This window comes from Nothobranchius furzeri, chromosome 12 (genome assembly GCF_043380555.1).
Source record: "Nothobranchius furzeri strain GRZ-AD chromosome 12, NfurGRZ-RIMD1, whole genome shotgun sequence".
NCBI classification, from domain to species: domain Eukaryota; kingdom Metazoa; phylum Chordata; class Actinopteri; order Cyprinodontiformes; family Nothobranchiidae; genus Nothobranchius; species Nothobranchius furzeri.
In genome coordinates, this window is record NC_091752.1 from 66337851 (window position 1) to 66360423 (window position 22573).

At 44.9% G+C, this 22573-nt stretch overlaps 4 protein-coding genes and 1 pseudogene across 4 annotated transcripts; all 5 read left to right on the forward strand.

Moving 5' to 3' along the window:
- The first annotated feature begins 378 nt into the window (after positions 1-378).
- Positions 379-2665, forward strand: LOC107376299 (uncharacterized). Its single transcript, XM_054750733.2, has 3 exons — positions 379-1457; positions 1536-1594; positions 1672-2665. Exons 1-3 carry the CDS (start codon positions 1429-1431, stop codon positions 2586-2588), a joined length of 1005 nt encoding a protein of 334 aa, XP_054606708.2. The 5' UTR covers positions 379-1428; the 3' UTR covers positions 2589-2665.
- Positions 2666-9279: 6614 nt separating this feature from the next.
- On the forward strand, positions 9280-10625 carry LOC107376300 (uncharacterized). The gene is made up of 3 exons (XM_015945330.3): positions 9280-9409; positions 9488-9546; positions 9624-10625. Exons 1-3 carry the CDS (start codon positions 9381-9383, stop codon positions 10538-10540), a joined length of 1005 nt encoding a protein of 334 aa, XP_015800816.2. The 5' UTR covers positions 9280-9380; the 3' UTR covers positions 10541-10625.
- A 332-nt stretch (positions 10626-10957) lies between these two features.
- LOC129166978 (uncharacterized) lies at positions 10958-16513 on the forward strand (annotated as a pseudogene).
- A 149-nt stretch (positions 16514-16662) lies between these two features.
- LOC129166938 (uncharacterized) lies at positions 16663-18010 on the forward strand. The gene is made up of 3 exons (XM_054750734.2): positions 16663-16794; positions 16873-16931; positions 17009-18010. Exons 1-3 carry the CDS (start codon positions 16766-16768, stop codon positions 17923-17925), a joined length of 1005 nt encoding a protein of 334 aa, XP_054606709.2. The 5' UTR covers positions 16663-16765; the 3' UTR covers positions 17926-18010.
- A 2851-nt stretch (positions 18011-20861) lies between these two features.
- Positions 20862-22195, forward strand: LOC129152305 (uncharacterized). The gene is made up of 3 exons (XM_054750735.2): positions 20862-20985; positions 21064-21122; positions 21200-22195. Exons 1-3 carry the CDS (start codon positions 20957-20959, stop codon positions 22114-22116), a joined length of 1005 nt encoding a protein of 334 aa, XP_054606710.2. The 5' UTR covers positions 20862-20956; the 3' UTR covers positions 22117-22195.
- The last annotated feature ends 378 nt before the right edge of the window (positions 22196-22573 follow it).

Below are 22573 nucleotides of genomic sequence, written 5' to 3' on the forward strand. Positions count from 1 at the left end.
AAATACAACAAAGATTAAGACATAAATCTTATTAGAACTGACTTTTAAAAGTTTAAAATCCACATTTATTAATGATTTAGCCAAAAAAAAAAGCTGCAGCTGCTGTGAGCCACTGCCACAGAATGATGTTTACATTTAATTAAAAGCTGAAGACAGAAGCTCAGAGCGGACTGCTCAGGCCCTTCCACATGCTTTGGGTTACTTAGGGGTGCATTAATAGTGTCACGTTCCACAGCGCACCTGTGAATACAAAATAACAAACACCAGCATTCCTGCTGCGTAACAGCAGTTTTGCTGGTGCTGCTGGAGTCTATATGTATATTTCGATGGCTGGACCTCATTTATTTAATCTTGTTGAACACGGATCATTGAAATAGATTTAAGTGGTATGTTTTAATTGAAGGATTTTACAGGAAGTTATCAGTTATGTCTTTAAGACAGCTGCAGTAACAGCATGTGTCCGCCAGAGGGCGGAATGCCCCCTAAGTCCTGCCTTTCTCGCCTCTGATTGGCTAGAGAGGCTCTCTTGTGAATTATAACTGAAAACACCAACAGAACAGCTGTTTTGTGATGAAAATGTGAACGTAGCGCTATAATAATAATAATTCTGTTCTGTTTTTCAACATAAAATGTGAACTTGTAATAAATCTTGTTGCATTCATCACACTGTTGGCTCTCAAGCATTGAGGTTACCTTATTCAAACAAGTAAATACTCTGTGTGCCTTACAAGAAATATGAAATATAATAAAACTGCCCAAACTTACCCAACTCTATTCCTCTTCTAGATGAATGGAAACTAGTGAAAAATATCATGAATCAGCTTTGACTGAAAATGTAATAAAATGATGCACATTTAAACAGACGAAGAGAGATGTCTCCAAACATGCATGCTTGTTTAAACAGCCTTTACTTATGAATGCACACAGCTGGGCAAAATGTAATAACATTTCATTAAAAATGTCTCTAATAAGTAATTTTAAGATGTACAAATGGACCTAAATGTCCTAAATAAAACATTTCGCCGCCTCATCAACTGCACTGCCAGGTTTTCCATCACCAGCACAACACTTCTCCAAATTTCTTCTACATTCTGTGAAACCACCTTCCCTTCATCTTCCCGTGTTTCAGTCATGTCCAGCTGTTTTAGCATTGATATTCTTTACAGAAGCTGTTGTGATTAAAACATCTGGTCTGCATTCAGCCTTTAAACTGGTCAGTAGTGAGGTTGAATTGAAATGAATGGACAGTTGCAGAGGTCTTCTGTTCTCTAGCTCATAAACATCAGAGGCTCCACCCAGGCTCCACCTGAGCTGCACCTGCAGACAATCAGCTCATTAAGCAGAGATTGGTCAAAGGTTCCAATAAATACCAAACCAGGACGTTCCCAATTCATTCAGCTGCTCTTCTCTTGACCAGGCTGCAGAACCATGGGAAAGGCTTGTGGACTTGGTTTGGGGTAAGGTCTTGCTGCTTTAGTGTGTGTCTGTGGTTTTTCTCAGTAGTTCTAATGTTGACTGTCTTGTTTCCTGAACAGGCTCTTGCTAATTGTCTTGGTTCAGGCAGAGCATGTGTGGTGTTCATTGCCAAATGAAGGTAGGAGTACTTCTGGTGGTAAAACACTGGCTAGCCTTCTATCACTGCTCCTTGTAATGCTGTCCCTCCTCCTGCAGCCCAGCGCTTCCAACATGGCAACACATATGCTGGCCTCCAGCGACTGGATGAGGAACCAAGAAAGTTCAGTAATCCCCAGAACAAAGTCAGACGAATCCTTGTTTCCCCAAATTTGCTCAAAAACCACGTCTCCAATGTTGGGCCTTCAGTTAAACAAGGTTCTAGCAAAGGACTCTCCACTAGCAGCTACCTGGAAGTCCTCTCCCAGCCAGCTCAGGGTTCAGCAAGGCTGGTCAAGAGTCACTTGGTGCCCAGAACCAGTGGGCGACGCCCAGCTTCACTCCGGGCCAATGCCCAAGCTGAACCTAAGCATCTTGGAAGGAAGAGGGCTTGGGCTGATGTGAGGGGTTCGCCACGTTCTTACTCTACATCTCTGAGTACTTCCAGGGAACGCTACTCCAGTCCCGCTTCTCTGTCTGCAGCTGAGAAACCGACCAAGTTCAGTGAAATGGGCTCACCAGCTTTCCTATTTGGCCCAGTTGCTCCTGGATCTCGTGGGTCTGTGAAGATGCAAACATATGCTCGTGGTCCTGCGAAAAGGGTCTACTCCAACAGTGCATCTCCAGGACGAAGGGCTGGGAGTTCATTTCTAAGGAATGTTGCGCCAAATCAAGCTTCCGAGGCAAGGAGTTGGCTGCACGCCTCTTCACCCAGTCGCACCTCCCTGGGCCTTGCTGTCCCCAGGAGCGTTAGGATGGGTGTTCCTCAGGATTCTGCTATGGTCTACGAGATCCCCAGCCAGTATGGTGGCTTTGCTATCAGACGAGTGAAGGAGCCTGACAACCAGAAGCAAGCAGAAGGCCAGATGCTGCAGCAGATCTCTAAACCTGCTCCTCAGTTGATGGTGGCTTATCCCAACTTCCCAAATGGTCATCTGGAGACCAAGTGGAGCAGGCTCACACAGCACAAACTGTAACTTGGTTCTAAAATTGCTGGCTTGGTGAATTTTTATTTTTATTGAAATGTGATTAAAATAATATTTTTATAACTTTGTCCCATGTTAAAGCTACTTGTACAGCTAATTAAAACAAAGGCATTTATGGAAGACCTGATTTGGGTTCTTAACCCTCACACTGACTTTGTGTGAAGTTGACCTTTGAGCAGGATTGGTTTATCCCTGAGATCCACGTGGTGAGGTGGTGCTCACTCCTCACCCCTGCCACATGAACCCAAGGGATAAACCATCAACCCTGCTCAATTGTCAATTAGCCATGTGGGGTCACACACATGGATGGTAGGGTTACAAAGAAACCTGCAACTATGGCTGTAAAATTTGCAAAAAGGATGCATGAAGTAAAACTTTAATAGGCTCTAAATGTGAGCTGGGCAAAAGGAACTTGGTAAAGAGGCAGCATAACAAAAAAGCAGCTTCACACGCTACAATGGTCCAACTAAAACCAGTTAATGCCTCAAAACATAACAGTGGTCAAGTGAGTAAAGCAGCAATTGTGCTTGAATCCTGGTTCAAACTCTGGCAAAGAACTGCTTGTAGAGGAGCAGAGTTGGTGCATTGTCACAATGTGTAAACTGAGACATCCAGTGGACCGCTGTGTGCCAATCATAAAGCCAAGACGGCATTTCCACAGGGAGATATTTGTCCTGGTTTCTCCCTGGCAGAGGGAATGACTGAAGAGTTGTCGGTCTTGTGAGAAAAGGATGAGCAGCAGGAAAGCAGAAGTGATCTGCTGGCACAGCTTTGCGGTAAATGTCTTCAAACATTCATGTAAATTGTTTATATATGTGTGTGTGTGTTGGGGTTATTTGTTACAAAATAAAAGTCTGGGTTTAGTTCAATCAGGACAGTGATTTAATTCAAGTTTATAAAGCGCCAAATCATGACGAGTCCAGGTCAGTTCATTAAGCCAATCAGGAAATAAAGTTTATATAAGGAACCCAGCAGGTTGTATCGAGTCACTGACTAGAGTCAACTAGAGTCTTTACAGCAATCCTCATACTAGGCAAGCATTTAGCGACAGTGGAGAGGAAACGTCCTTTTTAACAGAAACTCCAGAGGATCCTGGCTCAGTATAAGCAGCCATCCACCACGACTCACTGGGGATCGAGAAGACAGAGCAGACACACATACCGATTCATGTTTCTATGGTTACATTGTGATTTCTTCGTAAGTATTCTATTTGGTGTGAGATAAACTTTATTGTATTTATCCTAGTGAATCTATAATTAAACGGTAAACTAGTAGTAGCACATCCAATGTCAAGGAAAGTAAGTAAAAGTAAGTAAAAGTTAATTTATATAGCGCCTTTCACAGATATAAATCACAAAGAGCTGTACAACATGATAAAGATCAGGGCAAATACCACTAACCAATAAAAACATCAGAAAAATAATAGCAGTGATAAAATAGAAAATTAACTCATGAGTATAAACAAAGTGAAGGTGTGAACCCGAACAAAGCCATCTTTTTGAAACATTTAGGGAGGGAACGCCTGGATGAAAAGGTGAGTTTTTAGATGATTTTTAAAGATCTCTACAGTGTTAGAGAGACGGAGATTTGAAGGCAGACTGTTCCAAAGTCTGGGTGCAATAGTCTGAAAGGCCCTGTCCCCTTTGGTTTTCAGTCTGGTTCGAGGAACAGCCAGGAGGTTTTCAGATGTGGATCTGAGGTTCCGAGAGGTGATGTGTGGGGATGAAAGTTCAGATAGGTAGCTTGGAGCCTTGTTGCTAAGAGCTCTATAGGTCAGGACTAAAACTTTAAACTGTATTCTATATTCTACCGGGAGCCAGTGGAGGGACTGTAAAACTGGAGTGATGAGAGCTCGTCTGCTGGATTTGGTTAGGAGTCTGGCTGCTGCATTTTGGATGGCTTGAAGGCGTGAGAGGGAGGTTTTGCTGAGACCAGTAAAAGGAGCGTTACAGTAGTCTAAGCGTGATGACACAAAGGCATGGATGATTTTTCCAGATCTGCAGTAGAAACCAGTTTATGGACTTTTGAAATGTTTCTCAGTTGAAAGAAACAAGAGCGGGAGATGGTTTTGACATGTGAGTCTAAACTTAAAGCTGGATCAAAAACAACTCCTAGGTTTCTAATGTTGGCCTTGGCTGATGGGCAAAAAGAGGCAATTTCTTGCTCGATTTTTGGCTGAAGTTCCGGGGGTGCAGCGATCAGGGTCTCTGTCTTGTTAGCATTGAGGACAAGAAAGTTGCTGGACAGCCAGTTACTGATCTGGGTCAGGCAGAGTACAAGTGTGGCCAGCCTGTCCAACTGGTGTGGCATAAAGGACATATAGAGCGGAATATCATCAGCGTAGATGTGGTAGGAGATGTCTGGGAAAGATTGAATGATGCCAGCTAGGGGAAGAATATAGAAAGCGAATAGTAGAGGCCCTAGAACTGAACCTTGTGGGACCCCGCAAGTTAGAGAGGCAGTGTCTGAGGAGAAGGTTTCTGACTTCGCTGTGAATGTTCTGTTAGTGAGATAAGAGAGCCAGTCTAGAGCAGAACCTGAAATCCCAGCCAGGGCCTTTAACCTGTTTAGTAGAACATTGTGGTCTACAGTGTCAAAAGCTGCACTGAGGTCTAGCAGGACCATGACAGAGCATTTCAGCAGCCATCAGGAGGTCATTATGCACCCTTACTAGAGCAGTCTCAGTTGAGTGCTGCTTCAGAAAGCCAGATTGGAAGGGGTCAGAGATCTTTGACTTGGAAAACCAGGATCTGAGTTGGGTTTCAACAACCTTCTCAAGTACTTTGCTGATGAAAGGTAGCTTAGAAATGGGCCTAAAGTTACTGGCGGAGCTGGCGTCAAGGTTGGGTTTCTTTAAGAGAGGAGTCACTACTGCATTTTTAAAGTAAGATGGAACACAGCCTTGGCTCAGTGAGCTGTTGATTATAGTCAACAGAGATGGACTGATAGAGGCAAGGGACCCGACTAAAACAGAGGGAGTTAAGATATCTGAAGAGCATGATGAGAGTTTCATCTGACTGATTATTGAGGTTAAGTCATTTAGTGTAATTAGGGAGAAGGAGGTGAAAGACTCGGAGCACTGGGGGGCCTCCCCTCCTGAGGGGGCGAGGGCTGGTAGAATGCTGGATCTCAGCATTCCACCAGCTAGTTAACGCCAGGTTCCAGAGGTAAAATGTTTAAACGGTTAGCAGCAGTGTTCAAGACGATGACCCCCTCCATGAGGCCACCACAGCTCAGCAGAACATCATTGTAGCTTCTTCTGGGGAGAAAAACACTTAGAGAAAAAATAAAGTTAACAGCTGAAATAGCAGGAAATAATACAGTTAAAGAGCAGATTGTAGAAGAAAGCAGTAGAGTGTGGAAAGTGGTCAGTGTGTCCTCCAGCATTCTAAGCCTATAGCAGCATAACTACAGAGATAACTCTGGATAACCTAGCCTTTTACATGGAGGCATGTTGGAGGCAGGGCAAGGGAGAGCCGCCTTTACCGACTGTACACTCCACCTCCCTCTACTCCCCCACTTGTCCAGATCTAGGCTAACATCAGATTTTAACCATAGGCCCTATCAAATAAAAATGTTTCAAGCCTATTCTTAAAAGTAGACAAGGTGTCTGCCTCACGGACTAAAGCTGAGAGCTGGTTCCACAAGAGAGGAGCCTGATAGATAAAAGATCTGCCAGATATTCTGGGAACCACCAGTGAACCTGCAGTCTGAGAGCGAAGTGCTCGGTTAGGAACATATGGAACAATCAGATCACTGATGTATTGTAGAGCTTGATTATTAAGAGCTTTGTATGTGAGAAGGAGGATCTTAAAATCTATTCTGAATTTAACAAGCAGCCAATGTAGGGAAACTAAGACAGGAGAGATATGATCTCTCTTTTTAATTCTCATCAGAATTCTAGCTGCAGCAGTCCCTTGGGAAGACCATATCGAAGAGGCCAACGAGCAAAAGAGGGCCAAGTATGCAGAGCTGAGCTTGGAGTGCCGGAACAACGGCTGGAAAGTTCGCTGTGAGCCTGTCAAGGTTGGGTGCCGAGGCTTTGCTGGCCACTCACTGCTGCGAACCCTCAAACTCCGTGGAGTAAGAGGACATGGGGCAGCAGTAGCTCAACAGTTCCAGTAATCGAAAGGTTGCAGGTTCGATCCCGGCTCCAGACAGAGAATTCTGCTGTTGCATCCTTGGGCAAGACACTTAATCCACCTTGCCTGCTGGTGGTGGTCGGAGGGACCGGTGGCGCCTGTGCTCAGCAGCCTCGTCTCATTCAGTGCACCCCAGGGCAGCTGTGGCTACATCGTAGCTCATCACCGTCAGTGTGTGAATGTGTGTGTGAATGGATGAATGATACACTTTAGTGTAAAGCGCTTTGGAGTCCTTCCTCTGAGAGGCACTATACAAGTGCGGGTCATTTATCATTAAGCATTGCAACTGAAGATAGCCACCAGAACCATCCTCGAGGCCGCAGAGAGGGCCTTGCGGTGGCTGTGGATCTGCAGGGGGGATCCGTGGAGCAATAGGCCACTTGGACATAAGCTGGGGACTGATCACCCCCAGCTGGGTCACCCGGATGAGGGTGTATGAAGATTAAAGACCCGAAACACCCTATGACCCCGGGCTCTTCACTGATGACGTGTCCAAGTAGCACTGGAAGGTGTATTCAAATTCTAACATTGCAGTGTTTCCCTGTCATAGGCGTAGCCGTGGCGGCCCGCCACGGCTGAAATCCCAGCGCCATGCCTACAAGATCCCGTTTTATAGATAAAAAACAAATTATTTTTTTGAGCTGTTTTCCGAAGAAGCAGCGGGAACTACTCTGTTGTTGCTTGTGATCACAGCCGGCAGGCAGCAAGGAGGAGGAGGCAGGGCAGGGTGGTTACAGCTAGGGATGAGCCGGATACTCGTCTGAAACGAGTATCCGGTACGGATAAAGCATTTAACGTATTTAACGAATACGAGCATGAAACGAGTAAAACTCGTAAATATCTGTAATCGTGCTGTAGGAAAATCCTCATAGGGTAACTGACTGCCTTCACGCTCTGTGATTGGCCAGTCACATAGAGCGCCCGCCCCTCCCTCTACACAAAACTCTGCAGCCGGAAGCTCAGTTCTGCCCACGCGCGCACGCACACACACACACACACACACACACACACACACACACACACACACACACACACACACACACACACACACACACACACACACACACACACACACACACACAGTAACGGATCTCTCTGTGCTTGCTTCACTGTTGCTCATGTTTCTTCAGAGCTCCCTAGGTTTTCTTCAGCTCGCCTATTTTTTGGTTGAATATTGAAATTTACTTTTTTCGTAACGTACGTGATGCATTTGACACGACAGAGCTGAAAACGGCTCGTGCTGAGTTGGTCACTGCCTCCACTCCGGTCGGTTTTTTTTCAAAATTGTTTTAACTCTCTCTCTCCTCTCTCTCTCTCTCTCTCTCTCTCTCTCTCTCTCTCTCTCTCTCTCTCTCTCTCTCTCTCTCTCTCTCTCTCTCACACACACACACACACACACACACACACACACACACACACACACACACACACACACACACACACCTTAATCAACATTGTTTTGTTTAACTGTGTGTGGGGAAAATGCCAACAACGTTAGGAAAAACTCAGTTCAGTCAAATTAAAATAAAAAAAAGTGTCTGGTTCTAGTATTTCATATTTCCTACTGCATGAGTTCAGATGCATTAATTCATGCACTTAAATATTAATGTTCTGATTTTACTGAAAAACTTGTTCTGTAATAGTTTCTTGACTATTGTGATCAAACATATTTAATCTCAGTTCTGAGGCTGCTCTGTAAATAGTTTTCTAATAAACAATACACATAACAACTCCTGATCAACCCATATCAGCTTCAGATTTAAAATAGTGTATTGATGTAAACCACATCCACTAATTTCTAAATAATAAATAAGAGGTGCATTCATCTGTGTATCTCCTTTCATCCGCATTAGTGACGTTTTCAGCACCACAACAATGAAGCAAAGAAACAGATTCCTGAGTTTATGTTAGTAATTTTATTTATTAGGTGCATCTGACCTGTTCTATTTTTCTCTGAAATGAGATCACATCAGTGCTTCTATGGGTTGTCTCCTCTCTGCACTAGAAACATGTACTTTATTATAATGTTTACTGTAATGCATCTTGATGTTCTTAACAAATACATTAAATCAAAGATATTGGTCAATAATGCCAAATATGTAAATGTGTGTTTCAGTCATTTTTATACTGGCTTACAAATACTTCATTAAGTCTACTAAGCAGGGGTGTAGAACGTGTTTAATAGGGCCAGCCAAGTTAGGACCAAATAAAGGGGGCAGAAGGAGATGTTTTTCCAGACAGCAAGAAAAATTAAATGCCAAATCCCCCGCTGCAAAGTGTGTCACTGAGAGTTTAAAACAAAATTTATTCTTGTGCAAAGAACCACCACCACAGCTGGAAAAACTCCTAGGGGAAACACTGCATTGATATTCTTTACAGAAGCTGTTGTGAGTAAAACATCTGGTCTGCATTCAGCCTTTAAACTGGTCAGTGGTGAGGTTGAATTGAAATGAATGGACAGTTGCAGAGGTCTTCTGTTCTCTAGCTCATAAACATCAGAGGCTCCACCCAGGCTCCACCTGAGCTGCACCTGCAGACAATCAGCTCATTAAGCAGTGATTGGTCAAAGGTTCCAATAAATACCAAACAAGGCCGTTCCTAATTCATTCAGCTGCTCTTCTGTTGACCAGGCTGCAGAACCATGGGAAAGGCTTGTGGACTTGGTTTGGGGTAAGGTCTTGCTGCTTTAGTGTGTGTCTGTGGTTTTTCTCAGTAGTTCTAATGTTGACTGTCTTGTTTCCTGAACAGGCTCTTGCTAATTGTCTTGGTTCAGGCAGAGCATGTGTGGTGTTCATTGCCAAATGAAGGTAGGAGTACTACTGGTGGTAAAACACTGGCTAGCCTTCTATCACTGCTCCTTGTAATGCTGTCCCTCTTCCTGCAGCCCAGCGCTTCCAACATGGCAACACATATGCTGGCCTCCAGCGACTGGATGAGGAACCAAGAAAGTTCAGTAATCCCCAGAACAAAGTCAGACGAATCCTTGTTTCCCCAAATTTGCTCAAAAACCACGTCTCCAACGTTGGGCCTTCAGTTAAACAAGGTTCTAGCAAAGGACTCTCCACTAGCAGCTACCTGGAAGTCCTCTCCCAGCCAGCTCAGGGTTCAGCAAGGCTGGTCAAGAGTCACTTGGTGCCCAGAACCAGTGGGCGACGCCCAGCTTCCCTCCGGGCCAATACCCAAGCTGAACCTAAGCATCTTGGAAGGAAGAGGGCTTGGGCTGATGTGAGGGGTTCGCCACGTTCTTACTCTACATCTCTGAGTACTTCCAGGGAACGCTACTCCAGTCCCGCTTCTCTGTCTGCAGCTGAGAAACCGACCAAGTTCAGTGAAATGGGCTCACCAGCTTTCCTATTTGGCCCAGTTGCTCCTGGATCTCGTGGGTCTGTGAAGATGCAAACATATGCTCGTGGTCCTGCGAAAAGGGTCTACTCCAACAGTGCATCTCCAGGACGAAGGGCTGGGAGTTCATTTCTAAGGAATGTTGCACCAAATCAAGGTTCCGAGGCAAGGAGTTGGCTGCACGCCTCTGCACCCGGTCGCACCTCCCTGGGCCTTGCTGTCCCCAGGAGCGTTAGGATGGGTGTTCCTCAGGATTCTGCTACGGTCTACGAGATCCCCAGCCAGTATGGTGGCTTTGCTATCAGACGAGTGAAGGAGCCTGACAACCAGAAGCAAGCAGAAGGCCAGATGCTGCAGCAGATCTCTAAACCTGCTCCTCAGTTGATGGTGGCTTATCCCAACTTCCCAAATGGTCATCTGGAGACCAAGTGGAGCAGGCTCACACAGCACAAACTGTAACTTGGTTCTAAAATTGCTGGCTTGGTTTTTTTTACTTGTTTTTATAGAAATGTGATTAAAAATAAAGAATATTTTTACAACTTTATGTCCCGTGTTGAAGCCAGTTAGAAACAGCTAATTTAAACATTTATGGAAGACTTGATTTGGGTTCTTACAGATGTCTGGAATAAATGCTGTAAAATTTGCAGTAAGTGAAAACGGGCTCTAACTGAGCTGGGCTATACTTTAAAGAGGCAACAGCGTTCTGGGATTTAGACTGAAATGACTTAAATCTTAATCACCTTTAAACATGCTGCCTCTAAATGTAAAGTAGCAATTGTGCTTTAATCGCTGGTTTCCAGAGTTTGAAAGAATATTTCCTACCAATACTTGTAGATTTTTCCTGAAAAGTAAAATCGTAATTTTTCAGCGTATAAGATGGCTACATCAGTGCAAAATCACAACATGCTCATGTACAGTTTGGAAGGATTTCTACTCCGTGAGAACAGGACATGCACATTGGATGAGGCTTATCTAGGAATGAAGGTTTCAATTGTGGTGATTCGTTAGAAAAAACTGATTTTAAGATGCAATCAGCATGTGAGGTATCTAAATGTCTTGTCAAACTCTTACCATGACTGCTCTAACCTGTCACAAAAGCCAAATAAATTTCAGATGGATCGTATGACAGCTGCTAACGTTGGCTCTGCCCTACTTTACCTCTACAACAGTTCCTTTATCCGTGTCCATCCTAGAGCTCCTCTCTGACCTTCATGCTTATTTAGAGCAGCTGATTTTTAAAGCTAGCAGAGTTCATCCTTGGTGGTGGGTTCACTCACTTATTTAACCCTTCACCACTGAAATCAGTTTGTCCATTCCAATCCTCCAATCATCCAACTGGAATCCTTAAGGGTCCCGTAACGTCCATCCTGTCAGAACAGGCCTTGGGAGCCCAGGTGTTACTAGAACTAACGGTGTCTCCTCACCAGCATGAACCTCCAAACATGAACTTTAGATTCATGCATTCATCTCCTCTTGTAACACTTTATCATGTTTTAAAAGGCTTGTATCATGATATGTTACACCTCCCAGACCAAAGATAAGATAAAACATTATCATAAACACTGCAGAGACGTCATTATGTATGAAGTATGTTATTTTCCTGAGACATTACTTCAGCCAAGATATAGGAATGCATGGATTTGATGAAACCACGCTGTCTCATGCAGTCCTATATGTGTAACACACACACGTCATGACTAATTTAACTACATTGAACTGCTTTAGTAATAATTTAATCTCTTATTCTGGACTAAAATAAAGAAACAAGCTAAATCATCACATATCTGTGGCATCAAGAAGCATCTTCTGAGTTCAAACACAGGGATGGAGCTCAATGTTTACACCTGAACAGTATCAGGATGTTTTAACTCACAGAGGCCTGCAGGTCTTCTGTTTTATGAGCAGAACGCTGAGAATCCGCTTGTAGGAGCGCTAAACGTTATTTTGCCACGATCCGTGCGGAGCGGTAGGGAAACACGTTGCAAACACGGAGTCCGGCTACCGAACCGAGCAGATTTCTGATGACGTCACACCGGTGCGCGAAGGTGCGGGTTCCAATCCATAGTAGAGGAGGTGAACAGCGAGTGGATGACAGGGGCTGAAGCAGCCTATTTTATTGTTACTCAGTAACGGATATGATCTAAAATGTAGCAAATTACAATTCTTTTTTAAAACTTACTCAAGTAAAATTAAAAGTACAACTTTAAAAAATGACCTAAAAAGTATAAATATACAAAAATGCTTCTCAATTACAGTAACGTGAGTAAATGTAATTCGTTACTTTCCACTTCTGCTGGTTTCTGTCAAACTCCAGCAAAGAACCGTGCTTGTAGAGGAGCAGAATTATTTCAGAAGGTTGGTGGTGCATTACTTGTCATTGTGTGTAAACTGAGACATCCAGTGGACAGCTTTGTGCCAATCATAAAGCCAAGACAGCATTTCCACAGGGAGATATGTGTCCTGGTTTCTCCCTGCAAGAGGCAGAGGGAATGATGTGGAGAGTTCTCAGTCTTAGGAGAAAAGGAAAGATGAGCAGCAGGAAAGCAGAAGTGGTCTGCTGGCACAGCTTTTGTGGTAAATGTCCTATCACACTGTCCTGATGGCACTAAACCCAGACTTTTATTTTGTAACAGAAACAACCCCAACACACACACACACACACACACACACAGTGTGTGAAGTGTTCGTCAGCTTCAAGGCTAAAAATATCTATTCAGTTTTTCTGCTCACAAAACAAATTACGTAGTTTGAATTATTTCAAAATAAGCTTTTATTAATTGGAAAATGAACATTAATATCTGATGGAAATCTCTCTGTTGCGATGTGATGAGCTGTGATGCACTTTAATGCCCACCAGGTGGCAGCACTCAGCTGTGCTAGCTTTAAAATATTTTATAAATGTATTGTTTGATAGCTTTATTTTGAAAATGATCCCTGTTGTGTTAATAAATCACATGTGGAATTTTTTAGCTTTATATAATTGTTTAAACATGACACGCAGTTACTAAAAAGCAGATTTGTGTATTCAGCTTTTTTGATGTATTGTTTTGCTACGCACCATAACCTCCAACAGGGGGCAGCACTAGGCCACGCTAGCTTTAGTGGATAGCTTTATTTTGAATTTTGTCCTTGTTGCGTTAACACCAAATCACATGAGCTATTTATTTAAGTTTTAAATGTTTTAATGTGTAAAAAATGTACTAGAAACCAGGTTGTATGTTCTGAATTAATCTCTTACTTCTTGTTTGATGGAAATCACTGCTGTTGTACTGAAGGAATCTGCAACGTTCTCTAATGTCCACCAGGTGGCAGCTCCAAGCTCCTGAAGCAGTTGAAACACATTTTAAACGGTTATCTTGTCCTTTATCCGATCTTCAAGATCGTGTGCCAGCGTTTGAAAAACTACATTGACACCTCAGTCCAAAAGGGAGGAGTTCCAGGAGTACCTGGGTGTCTGGAGCACACAGGGGTGGTGACACAGCGGATCCGGGAGGCTAAGGAGATCTGTCAGTTATCTGGATGGACATGGCCAATCCTTATGGATCTATTCCACACAAGCTGGTTGAAACCGCACTGGTAAGACATCATGTTCCTGTCAAGTTCCGCAATCTCATTATGGACTACCAAAATAACTTCAGTGTGCGAGTCTCATCAGGGCAAGTAACATTCTCCTGGCACCAATTGGAAAAGGGGATAATCACTGGCTGCACAATGACTGTTTCCCTCTTGTCACTGGCCATGAACATGATTGTCAAGTCGGCCGAGGTGGACTGTGGAGGACCCAAGTCAAGGTCTGGCACTCACCAGCCCCCCATAAGAGCCTTCATGGATGGCTTGACAGTAATGACCACATCTGTCCCAGGGTGCAGGCGGCTCCTCCAGGGACTTGATCGGCTCACCTCCTGGGCAAAAATGAGCTTCAAGCCCGCGAAGTGCAGGTGTCTGGTCCTGAAGAAGGATAAAGTTTCGACTGTTTTCGCTTTGTCCTGGGAGAAATTGTGATTCCGTCAGTAACTGTCAAGAGCCTGGGTAAAGTCTTTAACAGCTGCCTGAAGGACTCAGCTGCAATAAAACAAGCTAAGTAAGACCTGATGACCTGGGTTTCCACTATTGATAAATCTGGCCTTCCTGGGGAATTTAAAGCCTGGATCTACCAGCACGGAGTCTTGCCAAGAATCCTCTGGCCCTTGTTAGTCTACGAAGTACCAATCTCAACTGTCGAGGCTCTAGAGAAGTCCATCAGCCAGTTCCTCAGGGGATGGCTTGGGCTCCCTCGGTCCCTGAGCAGTGTTGCCCTGTACGGCCATTCCACCAAGCTGCATCTTCCTTTGAGCGGGTTAACGGAGGAGTTCAAGGTTACCCGCTCGAGAGAGGTGCTTATGTACAGGGACTCCAGAGACACAAAAGTTGCAGCGGCAGGAATCCTTGTGAAGACTGGGAGGAAGTGGCGGGCGCAAGAGGCGATCAGTAAAGCTGAAGCGCGGCTAAGGTACAAAAGACTGGTGGGATCAGTGGCTACGGGACGAGCAGGTCTTGGTTGTGTTCCTACGCCATGCTACAATCTGGCTCGTGGAAAAGAGAGGCACAGCCAGATTCAGGATGAGATACGAGCTGAGGTGGAAGAAGAACGCTGCACCAAAATGGCCGGCATGTCCAAACAAGGAGCGTGGACCAGGTGGGAACATGCAGAGTCCCGCAGAATCTCCTGGACAGAGCTTTGGAAAGCCAAGCCTGTTCAGATCAGATTCCTTGTCCAGTCTGTCTATGACATCCTCCCAAGCCCAGCCGACCTACACACCTGGGGACTGGCTGACACTCCCGAGTGTAAGCTGCGCCAGAAGAGAGGCACCCTGGAGCACATCTTGCTCAAAGCGCTAGGGGAGGGTACCGCTGGCGCCACGACCAGGTGCTTAAAGCTTTGGCGGACTCAATCCAGCACAGCGAGACCCAGGCAGCTCCCCAACAAGCTATCACCTTTGTTAAAGCAGGGCAGAAGGCACAATACCACCGGCCCAGCTCCGAGGGGGGGCTTCTCTCTACCGCTCGTGATTGGCAGTTTCAAGTTGATGTAGGTAGACAGCTCAAGTTCTCAGAAAACATCACAGCTACGTCTCTCCACCCAGACATGGTGATAACATCTGAGTCCACCAAGCAAGCGGTCATCCTAGAACTGACAGTCCCTTGGGAAGACTGCATCGAAGAGGCCCACGAGTGAAAGAGGGCCACGTATGCAGAGCTGAGCTCTGAGTGCTAGAACAACAGCTGGAAAGTTCGTTGTGAGCCTGTCGGGGGTGGGTGCCCAGGCTTTGCTGGCCACTCAGTGCTGCAAACCGTCTAACTTGTTGGAGTAAGAGGACTGAAACTGAAGAAAGCCACCATAGCCATCCTCGAGGCCGCAGAGAGGGCCTCGCAGTGGCTGAAGTGTATGAAGATTAAAGACCTGAAACACCCTATGACCCTGGGTTCTTCACTGATGACGTTGGGGATGAGCTGGATACTCATTTCAGACGAGTATCTGGTACGGATAAAGGATTTTTGACGAATACGAGCATGAAACGAGTAAAACTCGTAAATGTCTGTAATCCTGCTGAAGGAAAATCCTCATTGGGTAACTGACTGTCTTCACGCTCTGTGATTGGCCAGTCACATTGCGCGTCCACCCCTCTCTACACACAGAACTCTGCAGCCGGGAGCTCAAGTCCAGCCCATCTACACACACACACACACACACACGCACGCACGCACGCACGCACGCGCACGCACGCACGCACGCACACACACACAGTAACGGATCTCTGCTTGCTTCACTGTTGCTCACGTTTCTTCAGAGCTCCCTAGGTTTTCTTCAGCTCGCCTCGTTTTCGGTTGAATATTTAAATTTACTATTTTCATAACGTACGTGATGCATTTGACACGACAGAGCTGAAAACGGCTCGTGCTGAGTTGGTCACTGCCTCCGCTCCGGTCGGGTCTCTCTCTCTCTCTCTCTCTCTCTCTCTCTCTCTCTCTCTCTCTCTCTCTCTCTCTCTCTCTCTGTCTCTCTCTGTATGTATTAATTCATGCACTTAAACATTAATGTTCTGATTTTACTGAAAAACTTGTTCTGTAATAGTTCCTTTACTGTTGTGATCAAAAACATTTAATCTCAATTCTGAGGCTGCTCTGTAAACAGTTTTCTAATAAACAATAAACATAGCAACTCCTGATCAATCCATATCAATTTCATATTTACCGGTAATTTAAATAATGTATTGATGTAAACCACACCCACTTCTGGCTCAGGCCACGCCCACTTCGAGTACAGATACAGATAATTTAGATGGTGGAACAGATACAGAGTGGTGTACTGGCTCATCCCTAGATGACATGTCCAAGTAGCACTGGAAGGTGTATTCAAATTCCAACATGGATATTCTTTACAGAAGCTGTTGTGATTAAAACATCTGGTCTGCTTTCAGCCTTTAAACTGGTCAGTGGTGAGGTTGAATTGAAATGAATGGACAGTTGCAGAGGTCTTCTGTTCTCTAGCTCATAAACATCAGAGGCTCCACCCAGGCTCCACCTGAGCTGCACCTGCAGACAATCAGCTCATTAAGCAGAGATTGGTCAAAGGTTCCAATAAATACCAAACAAGGACGTTCCTAATTCATTCAGCTGCTCTTCTGTTGACCAGGCTGCAGAACCATGGGAAAGGCTTGTGGACTTGGTTTGGGGTAAGGTCTTGCTGCTTTAGTGTGTGTCTGTGGTTTTTCTCAGTAGTTCTAATGTTGACTGTCTTGTTTCCTGAACAGGCTCTTGCTAATTGTCTTGGTTCAGGCAGAGCATGTGTGGTGTTCATTGCCAAATGAAGGTAGGAGTACTACTGGTGGTAAAACACTGGCTAGCCTTCTATCACTGCTCCTTGTAATGCTGTCCCTCTTCCTGCAGCCCAGCGCTTCCAACATGGCAACACATATGCTGGCCTCCAGCGACTGGATGAGGAACCAAGAAAGTTCAGTAATCCCCAGAACAAAGTCAGACGAATCCTTGTTTCCCCAAATTTGCTCAAAAACCACGTCTCCAATGTTGGGCCTTCAGTTAAACAAGGTTCTAGCAAAGGACTCTCCACTAGCAGCTACCTGGAAGTCCTCTCCCAGCCAGCTCAGGGTTCAGCAAGGCTGGTCAAGAGTCACTTGGTGCCCAGAACCAGTGGGCGACGCCCAGCTTCACTCCGGGCCAATGCCCAAGCTGAACCTAAGCATCTTGGAAGGAAGAGGGCTTGGGCTGATGTGAGGGGTTCGCCACGTTCTTACTCTACATCTCTGAGTACTTCCAGGGAACGCTACTCCAGTCCCGCTTCTCTGTCTGCAGCTGAGAAACCGACCAAGTTCAGTGAAATGGGCTCACCAGCTTTCCTATTTGGCCCAGTTGCTCCTGGATCTCGTGGGTCTGTGAAGATGCAAACATATGCTCGTGGTCCTGCGAAAAGGGTCTACTCCAACAGTGCATCTCCAGGACGAAGGGCTGGGAGTTCATTTCTAAGGAATGTTGCACCAAATCAAGGTTCCGAGGCAAGGAGTTGGCTGCACGCCTCTGCACCCGGTCGCACCTCCCTGGGCCTTGCTGTCCCCAGGAGCGTTAGGATGGGTGTTCCTCAGGATTCTGCTACGGTCTACGAGATCCCCAGCCAGTATGGTGGCTTTGCTATCAGACGAGTGAAGGAGCCTGACAACCAGAAGCAAGCAGAAGGCCAGATGCTGCAGCAGATCTCTAAACCTGCTCCTCAGTTGATGGTGGCTTATCCCAACTTCCCAAATGGTCATCTGGAGACCAAGTGGAGCAGGCTCACACAGCACAAACTGTAACTTGGTTCTAAAATTACTGGCTTGGTGAATTTTTACTTGTTTTTATAGAAATGTGATTAAAAATAAAGAAATTTTTATAACTTTGTCCCATGTTGAAAGGCTACTTAAAACGCTAAAACGGATGTCTGGAAGAAATGCTGTAAAATTTGCAATAAGTGGAAATTGGCTGTAATTGTGAGCTGGGCTAAACGTGGAAGAAGCAACAGCATTCTGGGATTTAGACTAAAACGGCATAAATGTTAAGCTTTAAACATGCTATTAATGCCTCTAAATGTAGCAATTGTGCTTTATCGCTGGTTTCCAGAAGTGGAAAGAACTAAGATTTCCTACCAATACTTTTTTTTTTTTTTTTTTTTACTCAAAAGTAAAATTGTCAGCATCTAAAATACCCGTCAGTGCAAAATGACATGCTCGTGTACAGTTTGGAAGGATTTCTAGTCAGTGAGACCAGGACATGCACATTGGATGAGGTTTTTTCTAGGAAATTGTGAATTCTTTAGAAAACTTAATTTAAGAAGCCATCAGCATGTGAGGAATCTCAATGCAGTCTTGTCAAACTCTTACCATGACTGTGCTCTAACCTGTCGCAAAAGCCAAATAAATATCAGATGGATCGTATGACAGCTGCTAGCGTTGGCTCTGCCCTACTTCTACAACAGTTCCTTTGTTCGTGTCCATCCTAGAGCTCCTCTCTGACCTTCATGCTTACTTAAAGCAGTTGATTTTTAAAGTTCATCCTTGGTAGTGGGTTCACTCACTTATTTAACCCTTCACCACTGAAATCAGTTTGTTCATTCCAATCCTAAATAATCCAATCATCCAACTGGAATCCTTAAGGTTCCCGTTATGTCCATCCTGTCAGAACAGGCCTTGGGAGCCCAGGTGTTACTAGAACTAATGGGGTCTCCTCACCAGCGTGAGCCTCCAAACATGAACTTTAAATTCATGCTTTTATCTCCTCTTGTAACACTTTAACATGTTTTAAAAGGCTTGTATCATGATATGTTACACCTCCCAGACCAAAGATAAGATAAAACATTATCATAAACACTGCAGAGACGTCATTATGTATGAAATGTATGTTATTTTCCTGAGCCATTACTTCAGCCAAGATATAGGACTGCATGGATTTGATGAAACCACGCTGTCTCATGCAGTCCTATATGTGTAACACACACACACACGCACACACGTCATGACTAATTTAACTACATTGAACTGCTTTAGTAATAATTTAATCTCTTATTCTGGAGTAAAATAAAGAAACAAGCTACATCATCACATATCTGTGGCATCAAGGAGCATCTTCTGAGTTCAAACACAGGGATGGAGCTCAATGTTTACACCTGAACAGTATCAGGATGTTTTAACTCACAGAGGCCTGCAGGTCTTCTGTTTTATGAGCAGAACGCTGAGAATCCGCTTGTAGGAGCGCTAAACGTTATTTTGCCACGATCCGTGCGGAGCGGTAGGGAAACACGTTGCAAACACGGAGTCCGGCTACCGAACCGAGCAGATTTCTGATGACGTCACACCGGTGCGCGAAGGTGCGGGTTCCAATCCATAGTAGAGGAGGTGAACAGCGAGTGGATGACAGGGGCTGAAGCAGCCTATTTTATTGTTACTCAGTAACGGATATGATCTAAAATGTAGCAAATTACAATTCTTTTTTAAAACTTACTCAAGTAAAATTAAAAGTACAACTTCTAAAAATGACCTAAAAAGTATAAATATACAAAAATGCTTCTCAATTACAGTAACGTGAGTAAATGTAATTCGGTACTTTCCACCTCTGCTGGTTTCTGTCAAACTCCAGCAAAGAACCGTGCTTGTAGAGGAGCAGAATTATTTCAGAAGGTTGGTGGTGCATTACTTGTCATTGTGTGTAAACTGAGACATCCAGTGGACAGCTTTGTGCCAATCATAAAGCCAAGACAGCCCATTTCCACAGGGAGATATGTGTCCTGGTTTCTCCCTGCAAGAGGCAGAGGGAATGATGTGGAGAGTTCTCAGTCTTAGGAGAAAAGGAAAGATGAGCAGCAGGAAAGCAGAAGTGGTCTGCTGGCACAGCTTTTGTGGTAAATGTCCTATCACACTGTCCTGATGGCACTAAACCCAGACTTTTATTTTGTAACACACACAGTAACGGATCTCTCTGTGCTTGCTTCATTGTTGCTCACGTTTCTTCAGTTTGCTTCTTTTTAAAGTTACTTTTGTCATAACGTACGTGATGCATTTGACAAGACAGAGCTGAAAATGGCTCATGCTGCGTCAGTCACTGCCTCCGCTCCAGTCGGGTTTCTCTCTCTCTCTCTCTCTCTCTCTCTCTCTCTCTCTCTCTCTCTCTCTCTCTCTCTCTCTCTCTCTCTCTCTCTCTCTCTCTCTCTCTCTCTCTCTCTCTCTGTATGTATTAATTCATGCACTTAAACATTAATGTTCTGACTTCACTGAAAAACTTGTTCTGTAATAGTTCCTTTACTATTGTGATCAAAATATTTAATCTCAATTCTGAGGCTGCTCTGTAAACAGTTTTCTAATAAACAATAAACATAGCAACTCCTGATCAATCCATATCAATTTCAGATTTTAAATAATGCATTGATGTAAACCACACCCACTTCCTGCTTAGGCCACGCCCACTTTGAGTACAGATACAGATAATTTAGATGGTGGAACAGATACAGAGTGGTGTACTGGCTCATCCCTAGATGACATGTCCAAGTAGCACTGGAAGGTGTATTCAAATTCCAACATGGATATTCTTTACAGAAGCTGTTGTGATTAAAACATCTGGTCTGCATTCAGCCTTTAAACTGGTCAGTAGTGAGGTTGAATTGAAATGAATGGACAGTTGCAGAGGTCTTCTGTTCTCTAGCTCATAAACATCAGAGGCTCCACCCAGGCTCCACCTGAGCTGCACCTGCAGACAATCAGCTCATTAAGCAGTGATTGGTCAAAGGTTCCAATAAATACCAAACCAGGACGTTCCTATTTCATTCAGCTGCTCTTCTGTTGACCAGGCTGCAGAACCATGGGAAAGGCTTGTGGACTTGGTTTGGGGTAAGGTCTTGCTGCTTTAGTGTGTGTCTGTGGTTTTTCTCAGTAGTTCTAATGTTGACTGTCTTGTTTCCTGAACAGGCTCTTGCTAATTGTCTTGGTTCAGGCAGAGCATGTGTGGTGTTCATTGCCAAATGAAGGTAGGAGTACTACTGGTGGTAAAACACTGGCTAGCCTTCTATCACTGCTCCTTGTAATGCTGTCCCTCCTCCTGCAGCCCAGCGCTTCCAACATGGCAACACATATGCTGGCCTCCAGCGACTGGATGAGGAACCAAGAAAGTTCAGTAATCCCCAGAACAAAGTCAGACGAATCCTTGTTTCCCCAAATTTGCTCAAAAACCACGTCTCCAATGTTGGGCCTTCAGTTAATCAAGGTTCTAGCAAAGGACTCTCCACTAGCAGCTACCTGGAAGTCCTCTCCCAGCCAGCTCAGGGTTCAGCAAGGCTGGTCAAGAGTCACTTGGTGCCCAGAACCAGTGGGCGACGCCCAGCTTCCCTCCGGGCCAATGCCCAAGCTGAACCTAAGCATCTTGGAAGGAAGAGGGCTTGGGCTGATGTGAGGGGTTCGCCACGTTCTTACTCTACATCTCTGAGTACTTCCAGGGAACGCTACTCCAGTCCCGCTTCTCTGTCTGCAGCTGAGAAACCGACCAAGTTCAGTGAAATGGGCTCACCAGCTTTCCTATTTGGCCCAGTTGCTCCTGGATCTCGTGGGTCTGTGAAGATGCAAACATATGCTCGTGGTCCTGCGAAAAGGGTCTACTCCAACAGTGCATCTCCAGGACGAAGGGCTGGGAGTTCATTTCTAAGGAATGTTGCACCAAATCAAGGTTCCGAGGCAAGGAGTTGGCTGCACGCCTCTGCACCCGGTCGCACCTCCCTGGGCCTTGCTGTCCCCAGGAGCGTTAGGATGGGTGTTCCTCAGGATTCTGCTACGGTCTACGAGATCCCCAGCCAGTATGGTGGCTTTGCTATCAGACGAGTGAAGGAGCCTGACAACCAGAAGCAAGCAGAAGGCCAGATGCTGCAGCAGATCTCTAAACCTGCTCCTCAGTTGATGGTGGCTTATCCCAACTTCCCAAATGGTCATCTGGAGACCAAGTGGAGCAGGCTCACACAGCACAAACTGTAACTTGGTTCTAAAATTGCTGGCTTGGTGAATTTTTAATTGTTTTATAGAAATGTGATTGAAAATAAAGAAATTTTTATAACTTTGTGTCCCATGTTGAAAAGCTACTTAAACGGCTAATTAAAATGTATTTATGGAGGACCAGAGTTGGGTTCTTAACGGCTGTCTGGAAGAAATGCTGTAAGTGATGCAAATTGGTTCTAACTGAGCTGGGCAAAAGGGAAACCTAGTTAATAGGCAGCAGCTTTCTAGGATTTAAAGAGCAGAAGCTACAATGGTTTCTTGAGGAAGGAAAACATGTTAAAGTAGCAATTGTGCTTGTATCAGTTGTTTCTGACACACTCCAGCAAAGAACTGTGCTTGTGGAGGAGCAGAATTGAGGGTTGGTGGTGCAATACTTGTCATTGTGTGTAAACCGAGACATCCAGTGGACAGCTTTGTGCCAATCATAGCCAAGACA

Bases quoted from the DNA above. Each gene is read 5' to 3' on its own strand.
- LOC107376299 (XM_054750733.2), top strand. From the start codon at position 1,429: ATGGGAAAGGCTTGTGGACTTGGTTTGGG. The intron at 1,458-1,535 runs GTAAGGTCTTGC...TTTCCTGAACAG, and splicing joins GCTTGTGGACTTGGTTTGGG to GCTCTTGCTAATTGTCTTGG. The intron at 1,595-1,671 runs GTAGGAGTACTT...CTCCTCCTGCAG, and splicing joins GTGTTCATTGCCAAATGAAG to CCCAGCGCTTCCAACATGGC.
- LOC129152305 (XM_054750735.2), top strand. From the start codon at position 20,957: ATGGGAAAGGCTTGTGGACTTGGTTTGGG. The intron at 20,986-21,063 runs GTAAGGTCTTGC...TTTCCTGAACAG, and splicing joins GCTTGTGGACTTGGTTTGGG to GCTCTTGCTAATTGTCTTGG. The intron at 21,123-21,199 runs GTAGGAGTACTA...CTCCTCCTGCAG, and splicing joins GTGTTCATTGCCAAATGAAG to CCCAGCGCTTCCAACATGGC.
- LOC129166938 (XM_054750734.2), top strand. From the start codon at position 16,766: ATGGGAAAGGCTTGTGGACTTGGTTTGGG. The intron at 16,795-16,872 runs GTAAGGTCTTGC...TTTCCTGAACAG, and splicing joins GCTTGTGGACTTGGTTTGGG to GCTCTTGCTAATTGTCTTGG. The intron at 16,932-17,008 runs GTAGGAGTACTA...CTCTTCCTGCAG, and splicing joins GTGTTCATTGCCAAATGAAG to CCCAGCGCTTCCAACATGGC.
- LOC107376300 (XM_015945330.3), top strand. From the start codon at position 9,381: ATGGGAAAGGCTTGTGGACTTGGTTTGGG. The intron at 9,410-9,487 runs GTAAGGTCTTGC...TTTCCTGAACAG, and splicing joins GCTTGTGGACTTGGTTTGGG to GCTCTTGCTAATTGTCTTGG. The intron at 9,547-9,623 runs GTAGGAGTACTA...CTCTTCCTGCAG, and splicing joins GTGTTCATTGCCAAATGAAG to CCCAGCGCTTCCAACATGGC.